Below are 25,640 nucleotides of genomic sequence, written 5' to 3'. Positions count from 1 at the left end.
CCCCCCCCTCTATCTCCGAAACTACTAAGTCTAAAATTCTGAAAAAAATACATAAAATAGTCCTTTACCTAAAGATGACAGGAAAACCTATTAGAAATCTAGAGTCAAGCGTGAGTCGGATTTAAGAACAAAAATGCGGTCTAGGTTTTTTTAGGGACACAGCGGCAATGGTTTAAGTGAAACGTTATGTAGACAGCTATTGCGAAGGCCCTCTAGGCCGATATCCGCATAAGGCCGAAGATCCGGAGCTTCCCGAAGAGGCGTGCCTTTAGCTTCAAGCGTGAGTCGGACTGAAGATAAAAAATGCGACTAGGCTGTATCTGGCACACAGCCGCAATGGTACTTGTAGTACTGATTGATTGGGTTACTACTTACTAGGTATTGTCACGTGTTTTAAAAAGCACTATACAGGGTGGCCAAAAAATAAAGTAAGTGAATTCCCGTTGCCGACGTGCAACCCCGAAATAGCGAAGAAAAATTTGGCTGTTTCATAAGTTTTGGCTGGTCCGTTTTCTATGGGAGAATACATTTTTTTCGCGATTTTGGGTCCCATAGTAAATGTTGCTCAGTAGGTACGAGTATAATTCCAAACCCTCCCTGGCTACGGGAATGGACGTATTTTTGGCCACCCTGTAGGTATTAACTCTCTTCGGCCTTCGATTTTAAAACACTTGCGGAAGTTGTAGGAAGCGCGACCCGTCGGACGCTCCGAGTTTTCAGCTCTACGCGGAGCTCGGTCTTCAGTCTTCGCATTTAGACACTTGTACCTACTCTTGTTCGGCATTTAATTTCTTATCTAAGCTACTTTGCATATTTGCAGAGATATAAGCCACCACGCCAGAAAACTTCATCTTACATGTGTTGAAAACTTGATCGACTCATTCGGGTTTTTCAAGACGTTTCACTCACGTCATGTTACACGTACAAAAAAAATTTGTCGAAAATTGTGAGATGTACGGAACCCTTGAAACGCGAGTCCGACTCGCACTTGACCAGTTTTTTTTTTATTTAATTTACTCAGTTTTAAGCTCTGCTCGCGAGGTCTACAGCTCACAGAGCCACTAGTACTTAATTTTTGTATCGCAAGTGTGATGAAAAACATTGTGTGTAACTCGGGGCGTAATAATATTGCAAACTCGAGTCTATAAATCGCTCCGGCAAGCCGTCGCGATTTAACTTACTCTCGTTTGCAATATTCAACTTACGCCTCATGTTGCACAATGTACTATTTTACAGCTAGGGACACACTTATCCCACGTACGCAACGTATACAATGCATTATGACAAGACTGCGTCGCCCGTCTAGTGACGCCCTCATTGGGCCCCCCCCACATCTGGCGTCTTTCGAGCGTCTGCGTCTGTCGGCGTCTGGTCAGCGCTATGGAAAATGACGTCGTTGCGCAGTTGCGTCGACGCTGCGTCGACGTTGCGTCGAGCAGCGGCCATAGAATTGTAGACGCCGACGCTCGAAAGACGCCAGATGTAGGGGGGCCCTTAGGGGAATTGTGTTCTTTAATAAACCAATCAATGTATGTATAAATCAGTATAGTTTTATTTTGATTATTTTTCGCTTTATCAACTAAACGGCAAAGGTGGTAACATTTTTCCGTTTAGGTAAAGCAAAATAAAACTATGTCGAAAGACCAAGTTGGGGAATCAGTAGGATAACAATAGTAATACCTATCAAAGATACATTGATTGGTAAATTGGTTAATTCTCTTTGGTAATAGGTATACCTACTATACTTGGTCCAAACACAGCATCAAAGTGACGAGTCGGCACGTGACGTGCGCATCGAATCGGAGATCTGCGGTGATCCAGCGGTCTTATTCTCTTCGCTCGCCAAGCGTAAACGAGTTGACAGCTCAGTCCTATCATGTACATTTATTTTGTAGTTAAGTATCCCACCAAAAACATAAATGTAAAAAAGGAGAGCCAAGTTCAATACAAAAATTATGCTTGGCTGTGGGGCTCGCCGCAAAAAGAATGGAGATCTAAATGACTGCCACTGCCAAGTTCTATGCAAAATCCAAATATGTATTTATAGGAACAAAATAACATTATAAACAAGTATTAAACTCTATTTCTTTGCTTTATTGGATACCTATAACAATTGCTGTTATTTAAAAAAATGTGAGATCTTAAAGTAGGTTAGATTTGACTTGGCCAGTTTTCATTATATCAATCATTTTATATATATTGTAATTCTGATAAAACCTGGCCAAGCCAAATCTAACCTACTTTAAGATCTCACATTTTTTTAAATAACAGCAATTGTTATAGGTATCCAATAAAGCAAAGAAATAGAGTTTAATACTTGTTTATAATGTTATTTTGTTCCTATAAATACATATTTGGATTTTGCATAGAACTTGGCAGTGGCAGTCATTTAGATCTCCATTCTTTTTGCGGCGAGCCCCACAGCCAAGCATAATTTTTGTATTGAACTTGGCTCTCCTTTTTTACATTTATGTTTTTGGTGGGATATCAATACTTTTTGTAAAGAAAACTAGGCAGGTATTGAGATTTAATGTTTTTCTTGTGTTTCCGCTGTATGGTTTTTACTTCTGTTCTTTGTATAATTATGTGGTACCGCGCGCCGCCGACGACACACCGTTGGCCGGTTGTTTAGAGCGTATTAAAAGTTTTTTGTATGGGGCACCACTTATTTTTTGACTAAACTTTATTTTAATATAGCAAATATAATAATACATATATTGGGGTAGTTTCAAATATCTGCTTGTAACGGTTCCAACGCTACAATAAAAAAATATTTTTTTGTATGGGGACCCCCCCTATTTTTTAACTTTTTTTTATTTTTAGATTTTTTCCTACGCTTACACACAATAACCGAGCTGGATTCCAAATTTCATCCTTCTAGGTCATCTGGAAGTAGGTTAGGTTTAGGTACTTATATCAGTCCCAATAAAAAATGGATTTTTGTATGGGGACCCCCCCTATTTTTAAACTTTATTTTATTTTTAGATTTTTTCCTACGGTTACACACAATAACCGAGCTGGATTCCAAATTTCATCCTTCTAGGTCATCTGGAAGTAGGTTAGGTTTAGGTACTTATATCAGTCCCAATAAAAAATGGATTTTTGTATGGGGACCCCCCCTATTTTTAAACTTTATTTTATTTTTAGATTTTTTCCTACGGTTACACACAATAACCGAGCTGGATTCCAAATTTCATCCTTCTAGGTCATCTGGAAGTAGGTTAGGTTTAGGTACTTATATGTCAGTCCCAATAAAAAGTGGTTTTTTTGTATGGGGACCCCCCCTATTTTTTAACTTTATTTTATTTTTAGATTTTTTCCTACGGTTACACACAATAACCAAGCTGGATTCCAAATTTCATCCTTCTAGGTCATCTGGAAGTAGGTTAGGTTTAGGTACTATAAGTCATAAGTCAGTCTTAAAATTTACGACTTTTTGACCTTCATACCTTTATAACCGTTTGAGCTAGCTTCATGAAATTTGGGCTTCTAGATATCCTTATGGATATAATTAAACACACGTAGTTTTATGTGTTTACGTCAAAGATGTTTTGAGTTATAGAAGGGTCAAAAGTGGCACCAAGTGGTTCGTGTAATATTACACTCGGCGCTGGCTAGCCAGTTCCTTTGCTTGAACTTGGCTTGACACGCTGCCGCGTGTCTAGATACTAGTTACTGATTGTATACCACAGACAAAATATCCTCCAGACTTAGCATAGTCGCGCTACCCCTTCTGCCACGCATACGGTAATTTTACTCCATGTTCGAATCGAAAGTGTCTTTGTGTGCCGTCCGTGAACTCGTTCGTCATTTGAACGGACCAATCACGGCACGGGACTTCGCTTACCTCGTCCCGCGCACCCCCGCATTTTTGGCAGCATCGGTTGCATGAAATAATTGCTCTAAACTCCGTCTAGAGGATTCCTAGTCTATGTTGTATACAGATGGCCTCAAAATAAGGTAGGCATTGGGGCAACTCCGAAAGCAGATTGAACTGTCATATGGGCAGAGATGTGAAAAATACTTTATAAAAAGTATTTAAATACAAAATACAAATACTTCCTTGATAATACTATTTCAAATGCAAAATACAAAATAGTTTTTGAATTTGTATTTAAATACAAAATACGAAATAGGTATTTTCAAAATACTATTTTAAAATACAAATACTTTGCGATAAAAGGTACTCTGAGTAGTGGACTACCTAGTCTGAATTAAAAAGTATTACTCGGAATTTCCGAGTTGAAAAGACTCTCTTTATTCTTTGAAATCAATCCTCTGTCTGAAGTGCAAATTTCTAGTTGTTTGCTCATATTAACCGGTAGGATGTAGGTATGGATGATGGTTTTTAACGGCCAACTTTTAAAGCATTTATTTGTAATGTTTTACAGCTATTATAATGCGTCTCGTTAGTGTGAAGAAAACGTCTCGTTTGTGTTTCACCGGGTCAAAAAGTTTGTTCTCCTCTCGTGCCTTGAAACCCTCGCAACACTCAAGATTCCACTTTTTTAACCACTTGCGACGCTTGTGGTCATGTGCGACGTTACTAAACAGATTCAACAGTTCCATGTTAAAAGAATGAGAGAATTGCCAGAATTGTAACATCAGAAGAGATTGTAACTCCTACCTACATTACCTACCTACTATAAAGTATTTTGTATTTTGAAAATAGAAAATAGGTCCCAAAAACTATTTCAAATAAAATACAAAATAGTTTTCTTCAAAAGGTATTTAAATACAAAATACAAAATAGGTATTTTGCATTTTGTATTTGTATTTTAAATACAAGTATTTCAAATAAGTCACATCTCTGCATATGGGAATGGCAAACTGCGTCCGATTCGCACGGAACGTCGGTATAATATAACGCGCATAACGTTGTCTCACTCAAATTTCGGTGTAAAGTGCGAATCGAACCCAAAGCAGACGTGTCTCACTCCGCGATTTCGTCGCTTTGCTACAGGTAGCTAAAAGTACATCGCGTGGCGCTGTCGCCACCTAGCGGCCGTATCTGTGCTGAGCGTGACAGACGCGTTTTGTTAGAGAGTGAGTCTTCTGTACCTAGTACTATTATTTATTCTGTGCCCAAAATTCTATGAAATTATGACGTATAAATAATACTTGTGCTGCGTGTGCTATCAAAATCGCTGCAGACTTATCTTGGTCTAACTCTAAACACAACTTACGGCCTGTTTGGAACTTTATGATATCATATGTTAGCTTCAATTTACAATAATTTTGTCTTGATTACGAATAATGTGAATATAATGAACTTTGAAACTATTCCCTGCCAGCGAAAAAGCTCACAAAGAGCTTTAGAAGCTACTCAGCAAATACCTACAGCTTTTTGAGGTTTAGCCGCCGCTTTAATCCTGAAGTCCTGCCATATTGTGAAGTGAATTCTAGTGCTTTTAAAAAAATACGTTGGGGTTAGGTACAGTTTTGTTTTAATCATACGAAGCTCATTATTATTCTTTCTTTTTTGAAAAAGGAAGAGTAAGGGCTGATTTAGACGGCGCGTGAACTCGTAAACGTTTTTAGTTACATTGAGTTCTATTGATTGCATTCAATTCAGCCGACCAATCAAATACCACAATGTAATGAAACTCGCATGCGAGTTCTCGTACCCGTCTAAGTCAGCTTTAAGACTGTAAATATGAATGTACAATTGAGCGCAAAGAAAACAGCTAACTTTATATTGTAATTTCTGATATATAAGGTAAGGTGGGTAAGGTGAACAGAGTTTATTTTGCTCGGGGCAAGACAAAGACTGCCGTATTCGAACTTCAAGATATTCACAAGACTGAGACGACACGTACTAGATCCATTTTAGATACGTTATAGTTTAGATATCAACTAGTTCTCTTTTGCAGCGCAATTCGGGCAACCAATGTCACTTTTACGTTAGATAAAGTAAGATATCTATTAGATGTGAATTAGATCTCTAAGTCATATCCTGTGGAAATCGTTCAAGAGTATCTCCAGAATCGAGCAAATGTCAAATTTGACAGGCTAGATCTTAAACATATCGTTATCGTATCTTGGTGATGTCTAATAGATGTCTATTTCATAATCGGAATCGGGCCCAGAGTATGAGGATTCCATACAAGTGTTTGTTTTCCCTCGGTGATAGTCTTACCCCACCTAACTTTATATCGGTTGTGTCTGATATTTAAATACGAGGATAGATTATTCTTTTAATTATTGTATTGTAGTTTTTGGACTAGTTGTAGATATGTATTTGTATAATATTATTAACGTGTTTTATGAGTAAAATACCTTACCTGTTTAAATACAGTTCTCAATTTTGATGAAAATGAAAAGATGTCCTTTATTATGGTTCTTATAGCTTTTCCAAACGAAACGAAAAATTGTAGGCGGGATAGAACCGTGTTTACCTACTGTTTACGATCGAAAATTGCTTCCAGCAAGCCTATTATGGGTCGCTTTATCCACATTTATCCACGTGAAAACAACTGTCAATTTTTAACTCTCTCGGGATAGAAAGAGACGGACACCGTTTTATCACGCTGTCACGTAGACAAATACGACCATCATATCCGTACACGTGTACAATATTTTAAACATTAGAGGATAATAATTTTCATTTGTTTCGCATGATACTAAATGAAGAAGAAAGTTATTTAGAAGGTTATTTTATATTTTTTACGAGGCTTCTTTAATTCCTATTTGGTTATGTTGAAACCTAATCAAGTAATATATTCTGAAAGTGAAGTACAATTGAGACATCCATATTAAATAAAGGCAAAGAAATAAATATGTAATACAAGTACACACTTGAGACGTACAAATAAAAGATATTATGGAATAGCGTCTGTGATCTTGACTGGCAAATTATCTGTAATTTACGAATAGAACTTATCTAATAAACAAGATTTTGGGACTAAGACATAAGTAATTAATTATAATCTATCTAATACATTTAAAGTAGATATATTTCGGGGATCTCGGAAACGGCTCTAACGATTAAGATGAAATTTGCTATATGGGGGTTTTCGGGAGCGATAAATCGATCCAGCTAGGTCTTATATCTGGGAAAACGCGCATTTTAGAGTTTTTATACAGTGTTTTCTGTAACAGGAGCAATAAATGAAACTGTAGGCTGTAGGTACGCCTCAAATTGACCAACATTTGTTCAGCAACTTTTGAAAATAACTCATGGTTTGATTTTTATTACACTTTAAAGTTTATTAGACGCAATGTTTTGCAAATTTTGTCATGCTTACAGCGTGACAAGCAACGTCAAACACACTGATGTCAGCGTACATTGAAGGCAATATTTATTTTGTATGAAAAAGAGGAAGTCTAAAGGATTCATAATTTTTAAAAGTTGCTGAACAAATGTTGGTCAGTTTGAGGAGTACAGCCTTTAGTTTAATTTATTGCTCCTGTTACAGGAAGCACCCTGTATGTTTTCCGAGCAAAGCTCGGTCCCCCAGATATTTAATTAATAATAAAAGTTAATAATTTATTTTAGTAATACGACTGCTAAATCTTCTTTGTAAATAAATGCTTTGAAAGATAATAAAAGTTGAAGTAAGATGAAGTTGGCCTCTTAGGTATTTAGTTTGCTGGCTCCTTAATTAATTAATTCCACTACTATTTCTGTTTTAAGGATGCTTTTTGAATTGAAAAACTGCGAGTAACTAACCTAAGTGAAATAAACTTACAAAACAAAATTACACTCTCGGCGCGATTCGGGAAATGGTTTAGAGATTCACTATATATGAAATAGTAAAGATATGTGACGTCCCACGGGTAAAGGTACCAGTTGAAACCGGCCAGGACGGTATGAAGAAAGGTACCTTATGGCAGTTGGTGCTTACGCTATTATTAACGCCACTCAAATATTATTGCGGCGCTATGCGACGTAAGCGCCAGCCGCCATAAGGTTTTTATTTTTTTACACTAAACTTTTTCAATGTGTATGTTATGTTTGCATTACACTAAAAAAACAGACTTTCTATAACAGCCCATTGGATATCTCACCCTGTATAAGTCACAAACTTGCCAGGCGCTTCTATTATTAACCACGGGCATTGTGTCAATTTTTAATGACCTATCTCCGGCTAAGGCAAAGCCCCAATTATGATTATACAGATGCAGAGTTAAAACTGTTTGGGTCTTATTTGGCCGTTAATGATGTAGTTTAATGGTTGTCCCATTAGCTCGCGATTTTAGGGCAGCTTTTGTATTCGTCACAGTTCTTCTTCGTTCTTGGCTCATTATAATGTGTAATGTGTAAGAAAAAGTCCAGGTCGTGTCATATCAGAAAGTTAAGGAGTTGGCAGAGGATCGGACGAGTTGGAGATTGCTCCACCGACAAGAGCACAGCTCTTAAATATAAAGAAGAGGAGAGATAATGTGTAATACCTATGTGCACATGCTGTGCAGAAACTAGATAAACTTTAGAAGTATTTATTACACTAGTGCCGATGCAAACCAATTTGAGTATGTACAAGCAGAATATGTTTGTATGGGATATTCAGAATACCTAAAAACCGGGCAAGTGTGAGTCGGACTCGCGCACGAAGGGTTCCGTACCATAATGCAAAAAAAAAACAAAAAAAAGCAAAAAGAAAACGGTCACCCATCCAAGTACTGACCCCTCCCAACGTTGCTTAACTTTGGTCAAAAATCACGTTTGTTGTATGGGAGCCCCATTTAAATCTTTATTTTATTCTGTTTTTAGTATTTTTTGTTATAGCGGCAACAGAAATACATCATCAAATTTCAACTGTCTAGCTATCACGGTCCGTGCGATACAGCCTGGTGACAGACGGACGGACGGACGGACGGACGGACGGACGGACAGCGAAGTCTTAGTAATAGGGTCCCGTTTTACCCTTTGGGTACGGAACCCTAAAAAGGCATTCATTTTATTATGCAATCAAAAAAAGAAAATCAACGGACGTATATGTATCAAGTGGCCCCAGACATCTCGCACTGGTAAATGCAAGTAAATTGTTATTTGAATTACTTTCTAACATTTTTAGTTTAATTTATGTAATGTAGGTAATAGAAAGAAATAATATTAATATTAAAATCAATAGAATAAATTGCTGAAACTCATCGAAGCGTAATTAAATTCTACACTGGATTACAATTCCATCGAGGTAACTTAAGCGTCTTCAAAGGTTTTTTGCTTCTCGTTCTTAGTGAGGCATTTCCATTTCATTAGACTGAAATTATTTCCAGCTTACAATTTAATAACAGAAATATTATTAATGGAATCATAATGAAAATAGAATAACTGAAGAATCGTATTTCGTAACTTGTGTGTTGCTTTTACATTGCGGGTCGAATTACGGGTGCGCGGGGGTTTGCGGGTACGGGTAATTTTTTCATTGTAGATTGTAGGTATATATTTCTAAGCAAAATTTAACTGAATATATTTCTTAGGTCTTATGCTAACCACCGTTTAAATATTCGCCCGTATTCGTTTCACACACTGTATACAACATATTACCAGGGGTGCGAAACTCCTCACTTCGGGCAAACTTGGCTCCGTTCGGCCCAGCATTGCTCCGAGCAATTATTAGGGTTGGCTCAACTTGACATCCCTTTGCATGCACGACCACAGACAAGATAATGACTTGAATTTTGACAACCCTAAGTAGCCGAAAGGGATAGTGCCACATATTAGAAAGGGACAGCATGCTTCGACCCTGAACCGCTGTCAAACTTCGGTTTCGTAGGAAGTTTCTTTCTGTACGGTAGTACTATTATTTATTCTGTGATATTACTTAATACACGTGGGCTTAAGCTGACACTGTAACCGTACAAGGACTTTAGGGAGCTCATAAAATTTTCCGCGTAAGTTTACGGCCGTGTCAGTTAATCGTAAGATTTACGTCACCGTAACCGTAAAGATTTACGCTTGGGTCAATCTCGGGGCTGGCTGCCATGTAATTACGCTGTAAAATTATTTAAAGGCGTATAAATGTAGGGGGCCAAAGATTACCAGTTCGCCGGACGATATAAGCCTGTCAGTTGAACATAAAAACCGGGCAAGTGCGAGTCGGACTCGCGCACGAAGGGTTCCGTACCATAATGCAAAAAAAAAACAAAAAATAAAGCAAAAAAAACAACGGTCACCCATCCAAGTACTGACCACTCCCGACGTTGCTTAACTTTGGTCAAAAATCACGTTTGTTATATGGGAGCCCCATTTAAATCTTTATTTTATTCTGTTTTTAGTATTTGTTGTTATAGCGGCAACAGAAATACATCATCTATGAAAATTTCAACTGTCTAGCTATCACGGTTCTTGAGATACAGCCTGATGGTGACAGACAGACGGACGGACGGACTGACGGACGGACGGACGGACGGACGGACAGCGAAGTCTTAGTAATAGGGTCCCGTTTTACCCTTTGGGTACGGAACCCTAAAAAGTGACAGCTCCGAGCAACTGACAGGCTGATATCGTCCGGCGAACTGGTAATCTGTGGGCCCCAGTGACTAGTGTCGAAGTGTCTGGTACCCGTACCATGAATCACTGATAGTGTCAAAACGGACATAGACGCTATCGAGAACGTAACTTACTTTCGTGTACTCGCATATTAGTGCGAGTGAGTTGTATAGAAAATTTAAAATTGAAATTGATTGAGATGTAGGTAAATTGCGTAGACGTTAATCGTATATGTCAGTGCCAAACAGGCCCCAATTTGACGTCGGTGACAGGTGCGACAATTGTAAAACATCACTGTTGCTGACGTCACAGACATCCATGGGCTATGTGTTATTTAATAATTTTGAATGAAATTTTGATTGTCAGTGTTATTTTTCGTAATTATTCATAATGTAAAAAAAAACTGACAATCACAATATAAATTCCTAAAAATTTACCATGTGTTATTTTAAGTGACATTGTATATTGTGAGATAAATAAGTCATATCATATCATATCATATGGTTACCACTTACCATCCTTTTTGTCACCATCATTGTATTATTTAAAAAAACTTTAATATATCGGAAAAAACAGATAATTCTCTTGCGAAGTTTCTGACAATTGTCAAAGATTTAGAAGAATTGTAGGTAATTCTTGACAGGTAATGAGTTATATGTCGGAATTTCGTGACAATTGTAGTGTTTCTTGTGACAATTGTCATAAACTTAGCAAGAGAAATATCTGTTTTTTGCCGATATAATAAAGTTTTATAAAATAATACAATGATGGTGGCAAACAGGAATACGACCCGCCCGATGGTAAGCGGTAACAGGCCCATGGTACCGGTGACGTCAGCAACAGTGATGTTTTACAATTGTCGCACCTGTCACCGATGTGAAATAGGGGCCAGGTGGTAGCCACACTGGTCGTTTTGGTTTTCAGTGTCTAGATACCGTCCTTTAGGTACCTTATGTCTCCAAAATGAAAATAGTAGGTAACATGTACTTTTAGTTATTACGCATTAAGGTTTATTTCTAGTAGGTAGTTTCAAACTATATAACTAAACAACACTTCAAGCATGTGATGATGATGATGCTTACATAAATGCTACATAATAACAATATCATAAATGACATTGCGTTAACAATATGTAAGTGTCGCGGCACATGCCAGCAATCCACGCTACTTACTATAGTGCCGTTAGGAACTTGAGTCATCTTGAGTCTTATGAGTCGAAATTTGAAGAACTCGACTCGTACAAGACTCACCTTTATTGAGTCTGTTTTAAGCGCAACTCAAAATAGAGCCTCCGAATAAAGACTCCGTCAACAGCTTGGTATGTTTTATCAAATACCTACTAATAGCAGCAAAAAAATATTGTATGGTGTATCTAAAGCCCCATTAATTACACGGCGCTAGAACTGGCATGCAATATTCGATAAATTTGCTAACTACAGAGTATACAGAACAATTATTTATTTTTTATTTATTTAGTTATTAATTATACTAGAAGTTACAACTTTTTTGTTACATACAATGCTCCACAAAACTACATTTAGTGTGACTGTGGAGTTATAGTATACTATAATACTATACTTGAATTCAGTCTATCGAGCAAATACCGTAATGTATCGAAAATCGCAAACAAGTTCTTGATCTGTCGAAATGGGGTCTTAACTCAAAAAAAAACAGTGCATTTTTTGTGATAAAATAAGTCACTAAAAAGGGCGCAAGTCTCTACAAAAAACTTGGGTCTCTAACAAGATGCAAACAACCCGAGTTTCGACTTATTGAGTCTGAAAATCACAGTCGAGTCTTAAAGCCCTCGGACTCAAAGTTCTTGAGTCTTACCCAACACTACTCCTTACTAATTGGGACACCTGCATACTTGCTGCACTCACCTCATTTTTAAAAGGGCGTAACTGTTAGTAATTCCCTATTATCATATCCCCTTTTATACTGAAGACCACAAAGTTACATTAACTGCACTGCGTTTAGCATCACTCTTTTTAACTAGGCCGTAAAGGTGTTGTTTGAATGTCGGCAGGTTTGTCTAACTTTGCTCAGAAATAGAACGGTTTTATTGTAAGTTTTAATTAGTATGACGTATTGTTATTTAAAAGTTTGAAGCGCTGGAGATTAAAAAGCTTGCGAGTTACCTGCTAACGATAACATTAATGTGCAGTAGGGTAACAAAATATACTATTGCCTGGAGATTATATTGAAATGTACTATTATAGGTTGATACAAAGTACTTACATAAAGTCTTGTAAGTTTTTTATGATGTAGGCGGCAAACGAGCAGACGGATCGCTTGATGGTAAGAGATGACCGTAACCCGCCACAATACAAGAGGCGAGGCGGGGGAGGTTGGGTTAACTTTAAAACCTGCCACAATATTTTACAGAATATTTTAATAATCGAAATAAAAGTTGTATTCGTCATCGACGTCATCGTCATAATCTGACAGCGTTTCTGACTGTTCATCAGGAACAGGTTTAAAAGGTATTTCACTATTTGTCAAGATCTGACTGTCCTGAGTTTCTGCTTTTGTTGAAGTCTGATCCCGTGTAGAAACGTTTGATTCAGAGTTGCTGAAGACCTGTGAGGTGGACTGGCTATCAGGCCGCGTAGGTTCTGTGGCTGGCTGTGTGCAGGGCGTGGTAGGCCGTTCAGCCGGCACTGGGGCTTTTGAAGGCTGTCTACAACCTTCAGGTTGCTTTCTTCCAAACATACCACAAATACGTAACAGCACAGTAGTCGGATCATGTACAGTTTGCCGAATCTTTCCTTGAACTATCAATGGCGTTTCATTTGTCCCATGTTTTCTGAATTCCTTGCCAGCAGCTTTTATTTTCTTGTAGCTCTTCCGGTAACATTTCTCAAGTCTGCGTTGATCCAATGGCAGATTTTTCAAGCAGTTTTCTTTAGTATCAGCCTCACAGCTCAAGTAATGAGCTTGAAGATTTATATTATGTTTTAAATTCTCCATAACGCACATACGCTTTCCCCCATCTTGATCTTTGAAGTAATAATCAACTCTTAGTTCTGGCACATGCTTTGCTATCCAAGGGTACGTTGTTTTAAAGAACTCTTTGTCTTCGAAATTTGTGAAGTCGGAAAGAATCTTGATTTTCTTACAGGTTCCCAGCTCTAAACCAACAACGATAAAGAGTCCAAGAAACCAATTAGTGGCAGCCATTTTGAATACTAGTTGATATCTGAATACGGAAAAGAATATTCTTATATTACCTTGTATTTAAGTTGTAAAAGCCATTACAACTTATCTTTTTCCATTTATGTGTCAAATATTTGAAATAGTTGGTCATTAATCATAAATATCATAATTAAAGCTATTTGAAGACACATGTCCGTCTTATCAGCTTACACGCGTCAAAGAAATATCATAAAAATAATGATATCATGCCTAATGATGAATGCCTGATCATGAATAATCCAGTTTCGAAGAATGGCCGATTGTATGGATATGGATGATCAATAGTAAGGATAGTAGAGATTTCGCCCCCCCCCTTATATGGGGAGCTTCTCGTTCCCTCTCACTAGCGTCTCCTGAGCGTCGGCGTCTAGTCAACTCTATGGCTGCTGCTCGACGCAACGTCGGCGCAACTGCGTACCTATATTCCATAGCGCTGACTACAGACCGACGCTCAAAAGACGCTAGTGTGACGGTCTTAGAACATATTATTATATGTCAAAACATTACAATTTCCTTACTCATTTACTTGTACATAAAAAGGTTCACATTCGTACCGCGACCGCGCTTAAAAATGAATCTTTTAAAGAGGCCAACAATTATAAATCAACAATGCAACACAATGGGTCGCGCCGCTTACCGCTGCTCCGACTTTAATTATAATATGAAATGTTTTGCGGACTTTTAAACCAGGTGCTAGGGACTTTAATGCATTGCTTTACGTTTGTTTTGTTGAAGTTTAAATTCTCTCATTACCCCATATGATATGCACAGAACTAGTTTTTGTTATAAAGTTTATTTATTTTTATTGCACAAAACAATTAAATAAAGTACAATCAGCGAACTTGCCTAATGACATTCTCTACCAGTCAACCATCGTGTAAAAATGGTGCAGTGGAGAAAAAAATGAATTGATTCAGAACCACATACGCTTAGGCCCACTTGCACCATCCAACTAACCCGGGGTTAACCGGTTAAACCGTTAACCTTTGTCAAATTGTACTGGTAACCATGCTAACTCCAGGTTTAACCGGTTAACCCCAGGCTAGTGGAATGGTGCCAGTGGCGCTTGGTTGATAAAAACTGCCACTATAACTTAAAAAAATTAAAGGTTTTAAAACAACGGTTACTAAACTATTACGGTTTATAACCGTAATTAAATTTGTTTTTCCTCCATTCGGTAACGCATGTTACCGATAAAAAACACATGTCATTACTTATCATATTGGTATTTATGTGTACGCATTGCATAGTAGCTATTAAATTATTTCTTGTAAAAAATAACAACGCAATTCAATGGGTCCTTGGACTTAGTCATAGTTAAAGCTAATTTTATTATTACAAATATGCATGTCTGTCCGTCACAAATCAAAGACTTCAGCTTCAATTAATGCGTTAGGCGAAGAACCCATGCCAACCGACATGGCACCGCTGCGCCGGCTGCGGTGTAGCTCATCTGCTTAGACTGCGCAGTGCGCACACTACGCCGCGCTTATCGCCTTACCGCTCGGTGCAGGGTTATAACCGCGAAAATCGAAGTTCGCAAATTGCGGGGATTTTTCTCTGTCACTCTAATTACGCCTTCATTGGAATAAAAGAGAAAGATCCCCGCAATTTGCGAATTTCCGTTTTCGCGGTAGCCCTTAGCTTCGCTGTGTACCCGGTCGAGGCGAAACACCAACGTGGGTTCTTCGCCTTAAAATATAGCGAATGGTACCATTCGGAGTCCGCTGGCGTACAAGTTGTCTTTAATCCTTTTAAAACCAAACTCGTTGCAAACTACATGTCCCTGATACAGAATTAGCAACTAATTACGGCTTAAAGTGGTTTTTATACCGCTTATAATCGTCTTGTTGATTGGCGTGCATCTAATGCAAGACTTTCACTTCAGTTCGCATGCACATATCAGTGTGAGCGATCTTCGATCTTACATTATGAAATTCATTGTAGGTACACAAGGAAATCAGGGGGTTAAAGTCTAGTTTGAAATAATTACGCATAGCCTTAAAGTCGTAAATAAGTACGTTATCATTCCTTAGTAGTATATAAGTAAAATTGCGTGTAATAAGTCAAGCTATTGTAAAAATGACCGCAATAAAGTGGTTTCTTGGACTACTTATAGTCGTTGCTTTAACCGAGCTAGCGACTTGTAAGAAAATCAAGATTCTATCAGATTTCACAACTTTTCAAGACAAGGAATTCTTTAGAACGACATTTCCTTGGATAGCTCAGAATGTTGGGCCCAAACTCCGTGTAAAATACTACTTGAAAGACGAAAAGGATGGTGGAAAACACATGTGCGTATTGGATAATTTGAAACGCAATCTTCTACTTCAAGCGGATTACATGAAATGTGAGGCTAATGGAAAAGAAGACTGCTTGAAAACCCTGCCACTGGATCAGAGGAAACTCGAGAAATGTATTTGGAAGAGCCACAAGAAACTAAGGTCTGCCGAAAAGCAATTTAGAAAATATAGACCCAGTGAAACGCCGGTAATAATAAGAGGACGGTCTCAACAAACTGTGCATGATCCGAAAACCGTGCTGTTTAATATATGTGGAATGTTTGGAAGAAAACAACCTGAGGGTTGTAGGAAACCCTCTGAGGCTCCGGTACCGGCTACACCATCTACTACCGAATGCACACAACCTTCGACACAGCTTCCCAAAGAATCATCAACGGATCCTGGAACCACCGAGAAACCAAGTGAAGCAACCACTCAACAGCCAAGTGAGGCAACTACTATTCAGCCAAGCGAAGCCACAACCAAAGAAACAAGCCGGATCACTACTGAACAATCGAGTCAAGCTACTACTGGACAGCCAAACACAGCCACCACCAGAGAGCCAAGCCAGACCACTACGGAACAGCAAATTCAGTCTTCCACCAAACAACCAAGCGACGCTTCCACCAAGGATCCCACTGGCGGCGACACCAAAGAACCAAGTGGCGGCGACACCAAAGAACCTTCGACACAGCTTCCCACAGAATCATCAACGGATACTGGAACCACCGAGAAACCAAGTGTAGCAACCACTCAACAGCCAAGTGAGGCAACTACTATTCAGCCAAGCGAAGCCACAACCAAAGAAACAAGCCAGATCACTACTGAACAATCGAGTCAAGCTACTACTGGACAGCCAAACACAGCCACCACCAGAGAGCCAAGCCAGACCACTACGGAACAGCAAATTCAATCTTCCACCAAACAACCAAGCGACGCTCCCACCAAGGATCCCACTGGCGGCGACCCCACGGAACCAAGTGGCGGCGACACCACTGAATCAACTGGCGGCGGCGACTCCACGGAACCAAGTGGCGACGACACCACTGAATCAACTGGCGGCGACTCCAAAGAACCAAGTGGCGGCGACACCACTGAATCAACTGGCGGCGACTCCACGGAACCAAGTGGCGACGACACCACTGAATCAACTGGCGGCGACTCCACGGAACCAAGTGGCGACGACACCACTGAATCAACTGGCGGCGACTCCAAAGAATCAAGTGGGGGCGACTCCAAAGAAGCAAGTGGCGGCGACACCAAAGAACCAAGTGGCGGCGACCCGACTAAAACAACAACTGGGTAACCCCACGGAATGAATGACACACACGACAGTACAAACTTTAAATATCTATTGACATCCTATACAGGAACCGTTTTTGAAATAGGATGTCGGGAATAAATTTATGTACCTCTTAATTAAGGTAAACGTACTAGTGCTCGACATGCTAATGCCCAATAGATGACATCTTGCCGTCACCTCTATTGACAATAACCTAAGTTTCAAGATGACATGTACTGGGACCGCGTCGAGCACCAGTACATTTACCTAATACCTAAGGTTCGTGGGGCAGAGACGCACAGATGCTCCACAAGACGCTTAGTAAACGGCTGAGGGAGGCAACGGGCGACCCCCGCGCAGGCAGCTTTCTCGGGCCAAGAATTGCATTCGCAATCCAGCGCGGGAACGCTGCCTGCGTGTTAGGCACCTTCCCGAGGGCACCAAATTTTGATAGTTATTTTGAATTTTTAGTTTTAGTTATTTTAATTGGAGTTAGTTTTTTTATTCCTGTTCATGTCCTTTAATAATTTTAATAAATATTATCTCACATTATTGCTTCCTAATTATGTGTACATATTGTAGGGTCTCATTGAGTTACTTTTTAAAAGGAGATATGTATAGGGAGCGCTGGTGGCCTAGCGGTAAGAGCGTGCGACTTACAATCTGGAGGTCGCGGGTTTGAATCCGGGCTTGTACTTTTCGGAACTTATGCGAAACTTATACGAAATATCATTCGATATTTAATCAGTCGCTTTTGTGTGAAGGAAAACATCGTGAAGAAACCGGACTAATCCCAATAACGGCTCGGCCACGACATCGAGCGACTTGCGACGGCGGGAGCGATAACCATTACATAGGTTGGAGCGTGACACAGCGATCGGACCTTTCGCTCCAACCTATGGCTATCGCCCCCGCCGTCGCAAGTCGCTCGATGTCGTGGCCGAGCCCTGAGGCATAGTTTACCCTCTGGGTTGAAAGGTCAGATGGCAGTCACTTTCGTAAAAACTAGTGTCTACGCCAATTCTTGGGATGAGTTGTCAAGCGGAACCCAAGCTCCTATGAGCCGTGGCATAATGCCGTGACAACGCGAGGAAGATGATGATGATTAAGTTCAGTTTTTAAACAACGTGAAAAACAAGAGCCCCCTAGGCTTTTTTATGCAAATAGCTTAGGCTTTTATCACTAGTCAACTAGTGATAAAAGCCTAAGCTATTTGCATAATAAAACTTTTAAGCTATTTGGATAATACAAGTTTTGTTACTTGATATGTGGTAGCTACGTACGATATTTGGTAGTACCAACATGCGAATACCTACAGTTTAAAAATGGACATTCACACCATTTTCCCGCCCAGTCTACACGAAGAACTATGAAACTATAATTTGTCCCAAACCTATTAGGGTAAAAGGCAATTATCAGCATAATGAGGTACTTACGTCAAATTGTATTGCGAGGGTCTAACGCTTGTTTAATGTTTAGGGCAGTACTTGAACATTCTCAAGTAGTTACCTGAAGATTTGGACGATTTGGTGTTTATACGCTTCCCCTTCCTTTTAAGTGTCATTGCCAGCGAGCTTTAGCAGCGAAGTACACCTAATATAAAAAGGCAAATCGATTCACAAATTGGATGAAAAATAAACGTAGATTTTTGAAATATTATACTCATATTTACTAGCGCACTTAAATTGCACCGTACGTCTTTCCTCTCCCTACAACGCCATTCCTGCAATATTATTCAACAGATTTCGAATTTCATCCGATTCACCATCGCTTCGATCTGCCCTACACAGATATTATGAAAAGTTGTTAGTTCTGGACAAGAGTAGGTAAGCAACTTATATTGATGAATGAAGTTTATTAGTTTAGATATGGCCTGCTATGGTGTCTTGTTCACTGTAACCGCTTATTCTATGCCTTGTTCTTTAGTGCCTAAGCTTTATATGACTGGTGATCGGTGACCACGTGATGCTTTCTATAGAAAACTGAAGTGTCTACTGAAGGGCCCGGACCCGGACCGTATTGCTATCGTAACAACTATAATATGTCTTCTGGGAAACCGAAGAAACATAAACATTAACTAAGAGAAGGCTGTATATTCTAATTAAAAATTAATGAACAACCACAAAGGGGTGCGAATTATTGGGAAATTTCACGAAATTACTGCAGCAACAGCAGCAAGCAATTAATGTACGGAAATGCTAATTTGCGCTTTTATGAATGTAAAGTATATTTATTATATTTTATCTCTCTCAGTTGCTGAGTCGTTTTAGGTGAGAGACATCTCTTAGAGTTTAGAAACAAAAACTCCCCTGAAACAATAGAGACAACCAATATGTATCGGTTTTTATTATAGGTACGTCGTGTGTGTGTGTGTTTAGGTACAGATCTAGGTTAGTATCTAGAAGGAACGTCTTGATATTATTCAGTTTTGCAAAACCAGGAGACTTGATATGAAGGATGACTCACACTAGAGCGGTCCGGGACCGGGCCAAGGTGACCGACACTTCAATTTTCTATATAAAACATGTGATCATCGATCATGCATGCATAGAAAACGAAGTGTCGGACGCCTCAGCCCAGATCAAAACCATTCTAGCGTGGGTCATCCCTCAAGTTTCAGTGCTTCAGTGTAAAATTATGACCAATAGAAACTTAGAGCCCGATTCGGATTTTGAAATAGACACCTATTTTGAAATAGACACCAAGATACGATATGTTTAAGATCTAACCTGTCAAATTTGACGTTTGCGCGATTCTGGAGATACTCTTGAACGATTTCCACAGGATATGACTTAGAGATCCAATTCACATCTAATAGATATCTTACTCTATCTAACGTAAATGTGACATTGGTTGCCCGAATTGCGCTGCAAAAGAGAACTAGTTGATATCTAAACTATAACGTATCTAGAATGGATCTAGTACGTGTCGTCATTTGTGAATATCTTGAAGTTCGAATACGGCAATCAAATTCTAATTGCTTCCTTGTCTTGTATAACAAACCTAATGTATTTCATACAACCTACATGACATGTACGTTATTTACGACACCGATATCGGCTCGTAAACGTGGTAACTTCACTTTACGATTTACGATTGCGTTAAACGCCAATCTACGACTACAGTACAAATTCTTTTTTATTTGAGTGATAAAATAAAGGTCGTACAGTCTGTGTGGAAAGAGAACAGACAGACACACAGACACACACACAGGCAAAGACTCTATTTTTTTAAATGTAACGAAACTACTTGACACTTTTTGATTTTTTAAACCATGAACATAATTAATAACAAACTTAGAATAAAAAGTAACCTAAAATTAAAACTACCTACAAAACTAAAACTAATACCTAAAAAAATATATATAACATAATGTGGGTGACCTAGCCGAATATGTATAGGTATATTAGGCTAGATCACCCAAGTCCGAACCCTATGGAAGGGTTCCCATAAGGCTGGCTGCGTTCCCCCTTTGGATGGCTATGCCGATCAGTTGGGCGAGGAACGAGCCAGCCCTACGGTCCCCGGTGACCTCGAATATTTTTTTTGAAAGCTGCCGAACTAGTTTATGGGCCCTGGGCACCACGGTCCCATGCAGAGTTTCGGCTGCAAATGCCGCAAATATATGCCGGTCGGTGAGATGATTTTGACACTATCTACCTATTTAATATAATATGTAATGAATATCTGGGAGACCGAGATTTGCTCGGAAAACATAAAAACTCAAAAATGCGCGTTTTCCCAGAGATAAGACCTTGCTGGATAGATTTCACAATCTTACGGTGTCGTCTACAAAAGATCGAAGCGCGTTGTGTAATGGCTCCTCTACACGTTGGCCCAACCTATTGGTCCAATATGTTGGGACAACGTGTAGAGGGGGTATTGGTGTCGGTTGGCTTTTGGCGCGCGGGATGGCGATGAGTTGGCCGCGGTGTCAGTTTTTCGGCCGCACATCAAAGGGATTGGCCAAGCGATTGCGGTACGCATCTACACGTGGCCCAATCGGCAGTGCGTGCTCGGACGCGGTCGAGGGTGGACGTTCATGCTTTTTGAGTTTTTGAAAATTAAAAATGACGAGTACGTGGCCACGTGTAGTAGCGTTCCGACCAAGGCACGGCCAACTCATGGGCCAAGCGTTGGCGGATCGTTTGGCCAACGTGTAGAGGAGCCATAACAAACGCTAAATAAGTAACCCAGAAAAAAAGACTCAATCCAGTTTCCACTCCTCACACGAGCAGAAATCAAAGCGTGCTTATTAAGCAAAAACGCAGTGTAAGCCCGGTTAACGGTTGATTAAGTTTTAATCAGAGTTTATTGAGGTTCCGTGCCAGCTGTGTTCCTGATTCCCGAAGGAGAGTCGAACCGAAGTCACTTTGGCATGGAGAGTCAACATTCAACCACCCAGCTAGAGATATGCACATACATGTATATGTCCGATCATGCATGTTTCCGCCATGGCAGGCGTGGCTCACTCCGCGATTTCGCCGCTTTGCTACAGGTAGCTAAAAGTACATCCGTTCCTCCCCAATTTAAGGGAAAGCCATAAGCTGCGCGTGGCGCTGTCGCCACCTAGCGGCCATATCTGTGCTGATCGTAGCAGACGCGTTTTGTTAGAGAGGGAGTCTTCTGTACCTAGTACTATTATTTATTCTGTGGCCATGGCGAACGATGTGTTGCGTGTTGATTTGATTATCCTAGCGTTGTCCCGTCATTTTGCCAGGGCATACTTTGGAAGAAGTAAGTGCTATTAATAAGTTTGAACTTGTGGACAATAAATAGTTTTATTGTATTTCATATTGGACTGGTGCTTTATGTACACATTTTTGGAGGAGCTGTCATACTGGTTCGCTAGATCAACTAGACTCCAATAAGACACTGGAATCATAATCAGCAGATTGTGCTGAGAATGTTTCAAGTGTTTGTAGGACGGGATCAAACAAGGTTATTTAGATCGTTTTCGAGTCGTAGGTGTAGGCTTAAATGCGGGCAATTAACGTGATAGTATTTACTTCTCGAGTTTAAACTGTCATTTGTTACTATACACTCACGTAATTTAGTTACCAGCTAGTCATATTTCGGAGAGTAGAGGTTTTTAAAGGGGCCCACAGATTACCAGTTCGCCGGACGATATCGGCCTGTCAGTTGTTCGGAGCTGTCATATTTTCCGGCGGACTGGTAATCAGTGGACCCCTTAAGAATTAAGAGAGCTAAAGACCAATACCCGTACCATGAGTCACGGACAGTGTCAACACTGACATATACGCTAACGTACGTAATTTACTTTCTATACATCTACCTCGCATTAATATGTCAGTACTAGCGAGATGCCTATAAAGTAAGTTACGTTCACCCTAGCGTTTATGTCAGTGCTAAACTGGGACAAAGTTCACGTTGACAACTGGTCTTGAATTTAATGTAAGTAAAGGTAACCTTCCATTTTGACCACAGCTGCACTACTAGTACGAACGCGTCGGTGTTATTGCCAATTTCCATAGTAAAATGAATGGTTGTGCTGCTGTCGTTGGAAATAGACTGTCACCTTTAAGTTAATGATGTTGTTCGCCGCGCAGCGCATTTGGCGCGCAACGAAAAAAGGTTACGTTCGGATGGCAAGTGTAGCAGCAATACAATTATGACATTACTACTGCAGTTTTGATATGGGCGCTGTAGAGTCTGTGCGGAAAGAGAAGAGTCGTGGGATTTGAGGGCGCGCCAGTGCTATTTTATGGTTTTTGCTATGCTGACAACACTGGTCACGTGATTATAGTACGACACTAAAGGTCATGATACTTGAATCCCTTTTGTTCCGGTTTTTTACCACGGCTTACTAAACGGAGCCTGGTGGTGGTGTCGGCTCGTCAACTCAATCCTCTGATTTAGCGCAGGCACTAGTTTTATTTTTAAAACACACTTGTTTTTATGTCTCAGATACTAAAAAGTGACAGTGCGATTGACAAAACTGCTAAAACTAGTTAAGAATCTACCCAATACAACTGTAATTTTAGTACCAAACAAGATAGAGTCTCATTTATGTACTGCCTAATCTGTGCAGTCCAACAGTTATTAAAACCGGGTAGATCGGGTAGAAATTGGGCAATAGAACTGTAATTATATCTGGGATATATTTCACCCATTGTAAACTTGACTTGTAATGTATGTAGTGTACATTATTAATAATAAATATGAATATGAATAAAAATAGTGCATAAGTAGGTAGGCCTTATTGGGATATGTCCGGTTCTCTCATCTCACGATATTTTACTTCGCCGAAAAGTCACTGCTAAATATCAAATATAATTTCGTAACTAACAGAACCTACTAATAAAGAAAATAAATATTTTATTAGAAAAAGTTTTATTCAGAACCTAGTAAACGAACTTACAAATAAAGAAATATTTTATTAGAAAAAGTTTTATTCTTTGTAATCGAAGTCTGAATTAAAATATTCAATGTCACTTGTATGTTTGAGCTATCTTCAGAACAACCAGGGACACTCATAGAACTATCTTCATCTGAACTGGATGTGCTTGAATCCGGCACGTAGATTACGAATTCTTGCATATCACCTACTTAGCGGTCTTTTATTCGAGATACCGTAGGTACTTTTACACAATCCTGAAAAAGAAATTACATATAAATATGCATAAAATAGCAAGTATCAAGACTATTTGTCAGTTATTTTAAAGATCATGAATGACCTGTATATTATGAAAATTAATATATTTTGAATGAATATACTTACCGATTATGTACCGGAGACAAGTTACTTAGGGGGCTTATTAAATAGGTAATTATTTAATATTAAATACAACATCAATACCCGCGAATAGCGGAAACACGTTCCGCGACTTTTTGTAAGTCGATAGTGGGCTTTTAGCCGTTTTCTTCCCGCTGACAAAACCGAACAATGTTAAATATAATTTTCCTTGTGGTTTTATGTACGGTGCTATCGTGTTTTGAAAATATTATATACATAAAACTTGCGGTTTTTGTTAATAAAAATATACAATGACAGAAGTTTGTTTACTTTTTACAAGACAGGTGTCAAAGGTTTGATTGCCATATAAAATTTAAAATTTTAGTTCCCGTTTCTGCCACGACTCTTCTCTTTCCGCACAGACTCTATCTGTCAATTCCCTTGATTTACGGCAAACGTCATAATCACGACAAAAATGCGTCATCCAATGATTACCTAACCCATATCCAAAATCATGCACATAGGTACCTTAAATTAAAAAGGTTCATGGTTTTAAAATACTGTCACTTAAATACAACATAAATTACAATTTCCACGTAGCTTGAGCTTAGTTTATAGACAAACTGTTAGTTTCGGTCACGACAGCTCCTGTTCCTAGTTTGTAGGACAACGTGTAAAAAGCGGGGCGAGTTCGCTACTGATTCAGCGCGCATTATACAAGTTGTGCCACAGGTACGGCTGATAACGAACTTGGCTGACACAACTACAGTAGGTCTTCTGTACAATTGCCATATTTAGCAAAACCAGCAAAACTCATTAATATTACCCTTTTATCTGAATAATTTCAGAAATTAAGAATGATTAAGCTATGGGCATATTAGGCAGCATTACTGCAGCAGTAATATCACGTCGCAACACTCCAGCATTCTTTCTGGAGTAGTCTGAATTCGAAACGCATGGAGGCACTAACTCGATTTAGGTCTAGCACTTTAAACTCTCGCGTTTTGTACACATATTTAATTACACAAACGGGTCTACCGCGATATAATTTCATTGTTTTTACCTTAAAGTTTCAGCTGAGTTGCACCAGCTGTGGTCACGTAAAGACTGACGTCCCAGCAAATGTCAACGGAGATATAAATAAAACACCACTAAACTACCCAAAACCCAGCAAACATTTTTGGTCTCACAATTTAGGGGACCAAAATGAGGCACGTCGAATCGACGTCGTGGGCACGTCGAGTCGACATAAATGGGGAAAAAACGCACGTGCCGGCGACGTATTTATTGACGGTAAATTAGTGATTACAACCATTAGGTCAACACTAGGTCATGTTTCCGACGTGGATTCGACGTCGCCACGACGTGCCGCGTAGTGAAAATGTACTAATTTGGTATTCTTTACCACCTTTAGACCTGATAGCGACATATTTTTATTCATATAATTACTTTGCGAGGCAATATTTAGATGAGACGCGATGAAGAGAAAAAGAGACACAAACATTACGCTTATATATTCTTTTCACTCAGAAACAAAATGTCTAACAAGAAAACAACTTTAAGTTGTGCAATGATAATGGCGGCCACTAAGTCATGTAAAATAATTTAGGCCGATTATGCTGATGAAGAACGATGAAATCTAGTGCACAGAAAATTTTTTCGTGCAGTATGTTAGGTTTACATACAAAACTATCGATGGGCTTTTGAAATATTTAAGTTTTCAACATTTTATAAAATCAAAATGCA

The 25,640-nt window shown here is 39.3% G+C and overlaps 1 protein-coding gene and 1 long non-coding RNA gene across 2 annotated transcripts in view; both read left to right on the top strand.

Annotated features, from left to right (window-relative positions):
• The window catches only part of LOC134670423 (uncharacterized), an 81,309-nt gene that overhangs the window by 43,509 nt on the left and 12,160 nt on the right, over positions 1-25,640 (top strand). The gene's annotated exons all lie outside the window — the stretch shown is intronic.
• LOC134669852 (mucin-5AC-like) lies at positions 15,695-17,221 on the top strand. The gene has a single exon (XM_063527471.1). It carries the CDS (start codon positions 15,716-15,718, stop codon positions 17,219-17,221), a length of 1,506 nt encoding a protein of 501 aa, XP_063383541.1. The 5' UTR covers positions 15,695-15,715.

This window comes from Cydia fagiglandana, chromosome 13 (assembly GCF_963556715.1).
Source record: "Cydia fagiglandana chromosome 13, ilCydFagi1.1, whole genome shotgun sequence".
Classification (NCBI taxonomy): Eukaryota; Metazoa; Arthropoda; class Insecta; order Lepidoptera; family Tortricidae; genus Cydia; species Cydia fagiglandana.
This window is presented reverse-complemented; position numbering and strand designations above follow the sequence as displayed.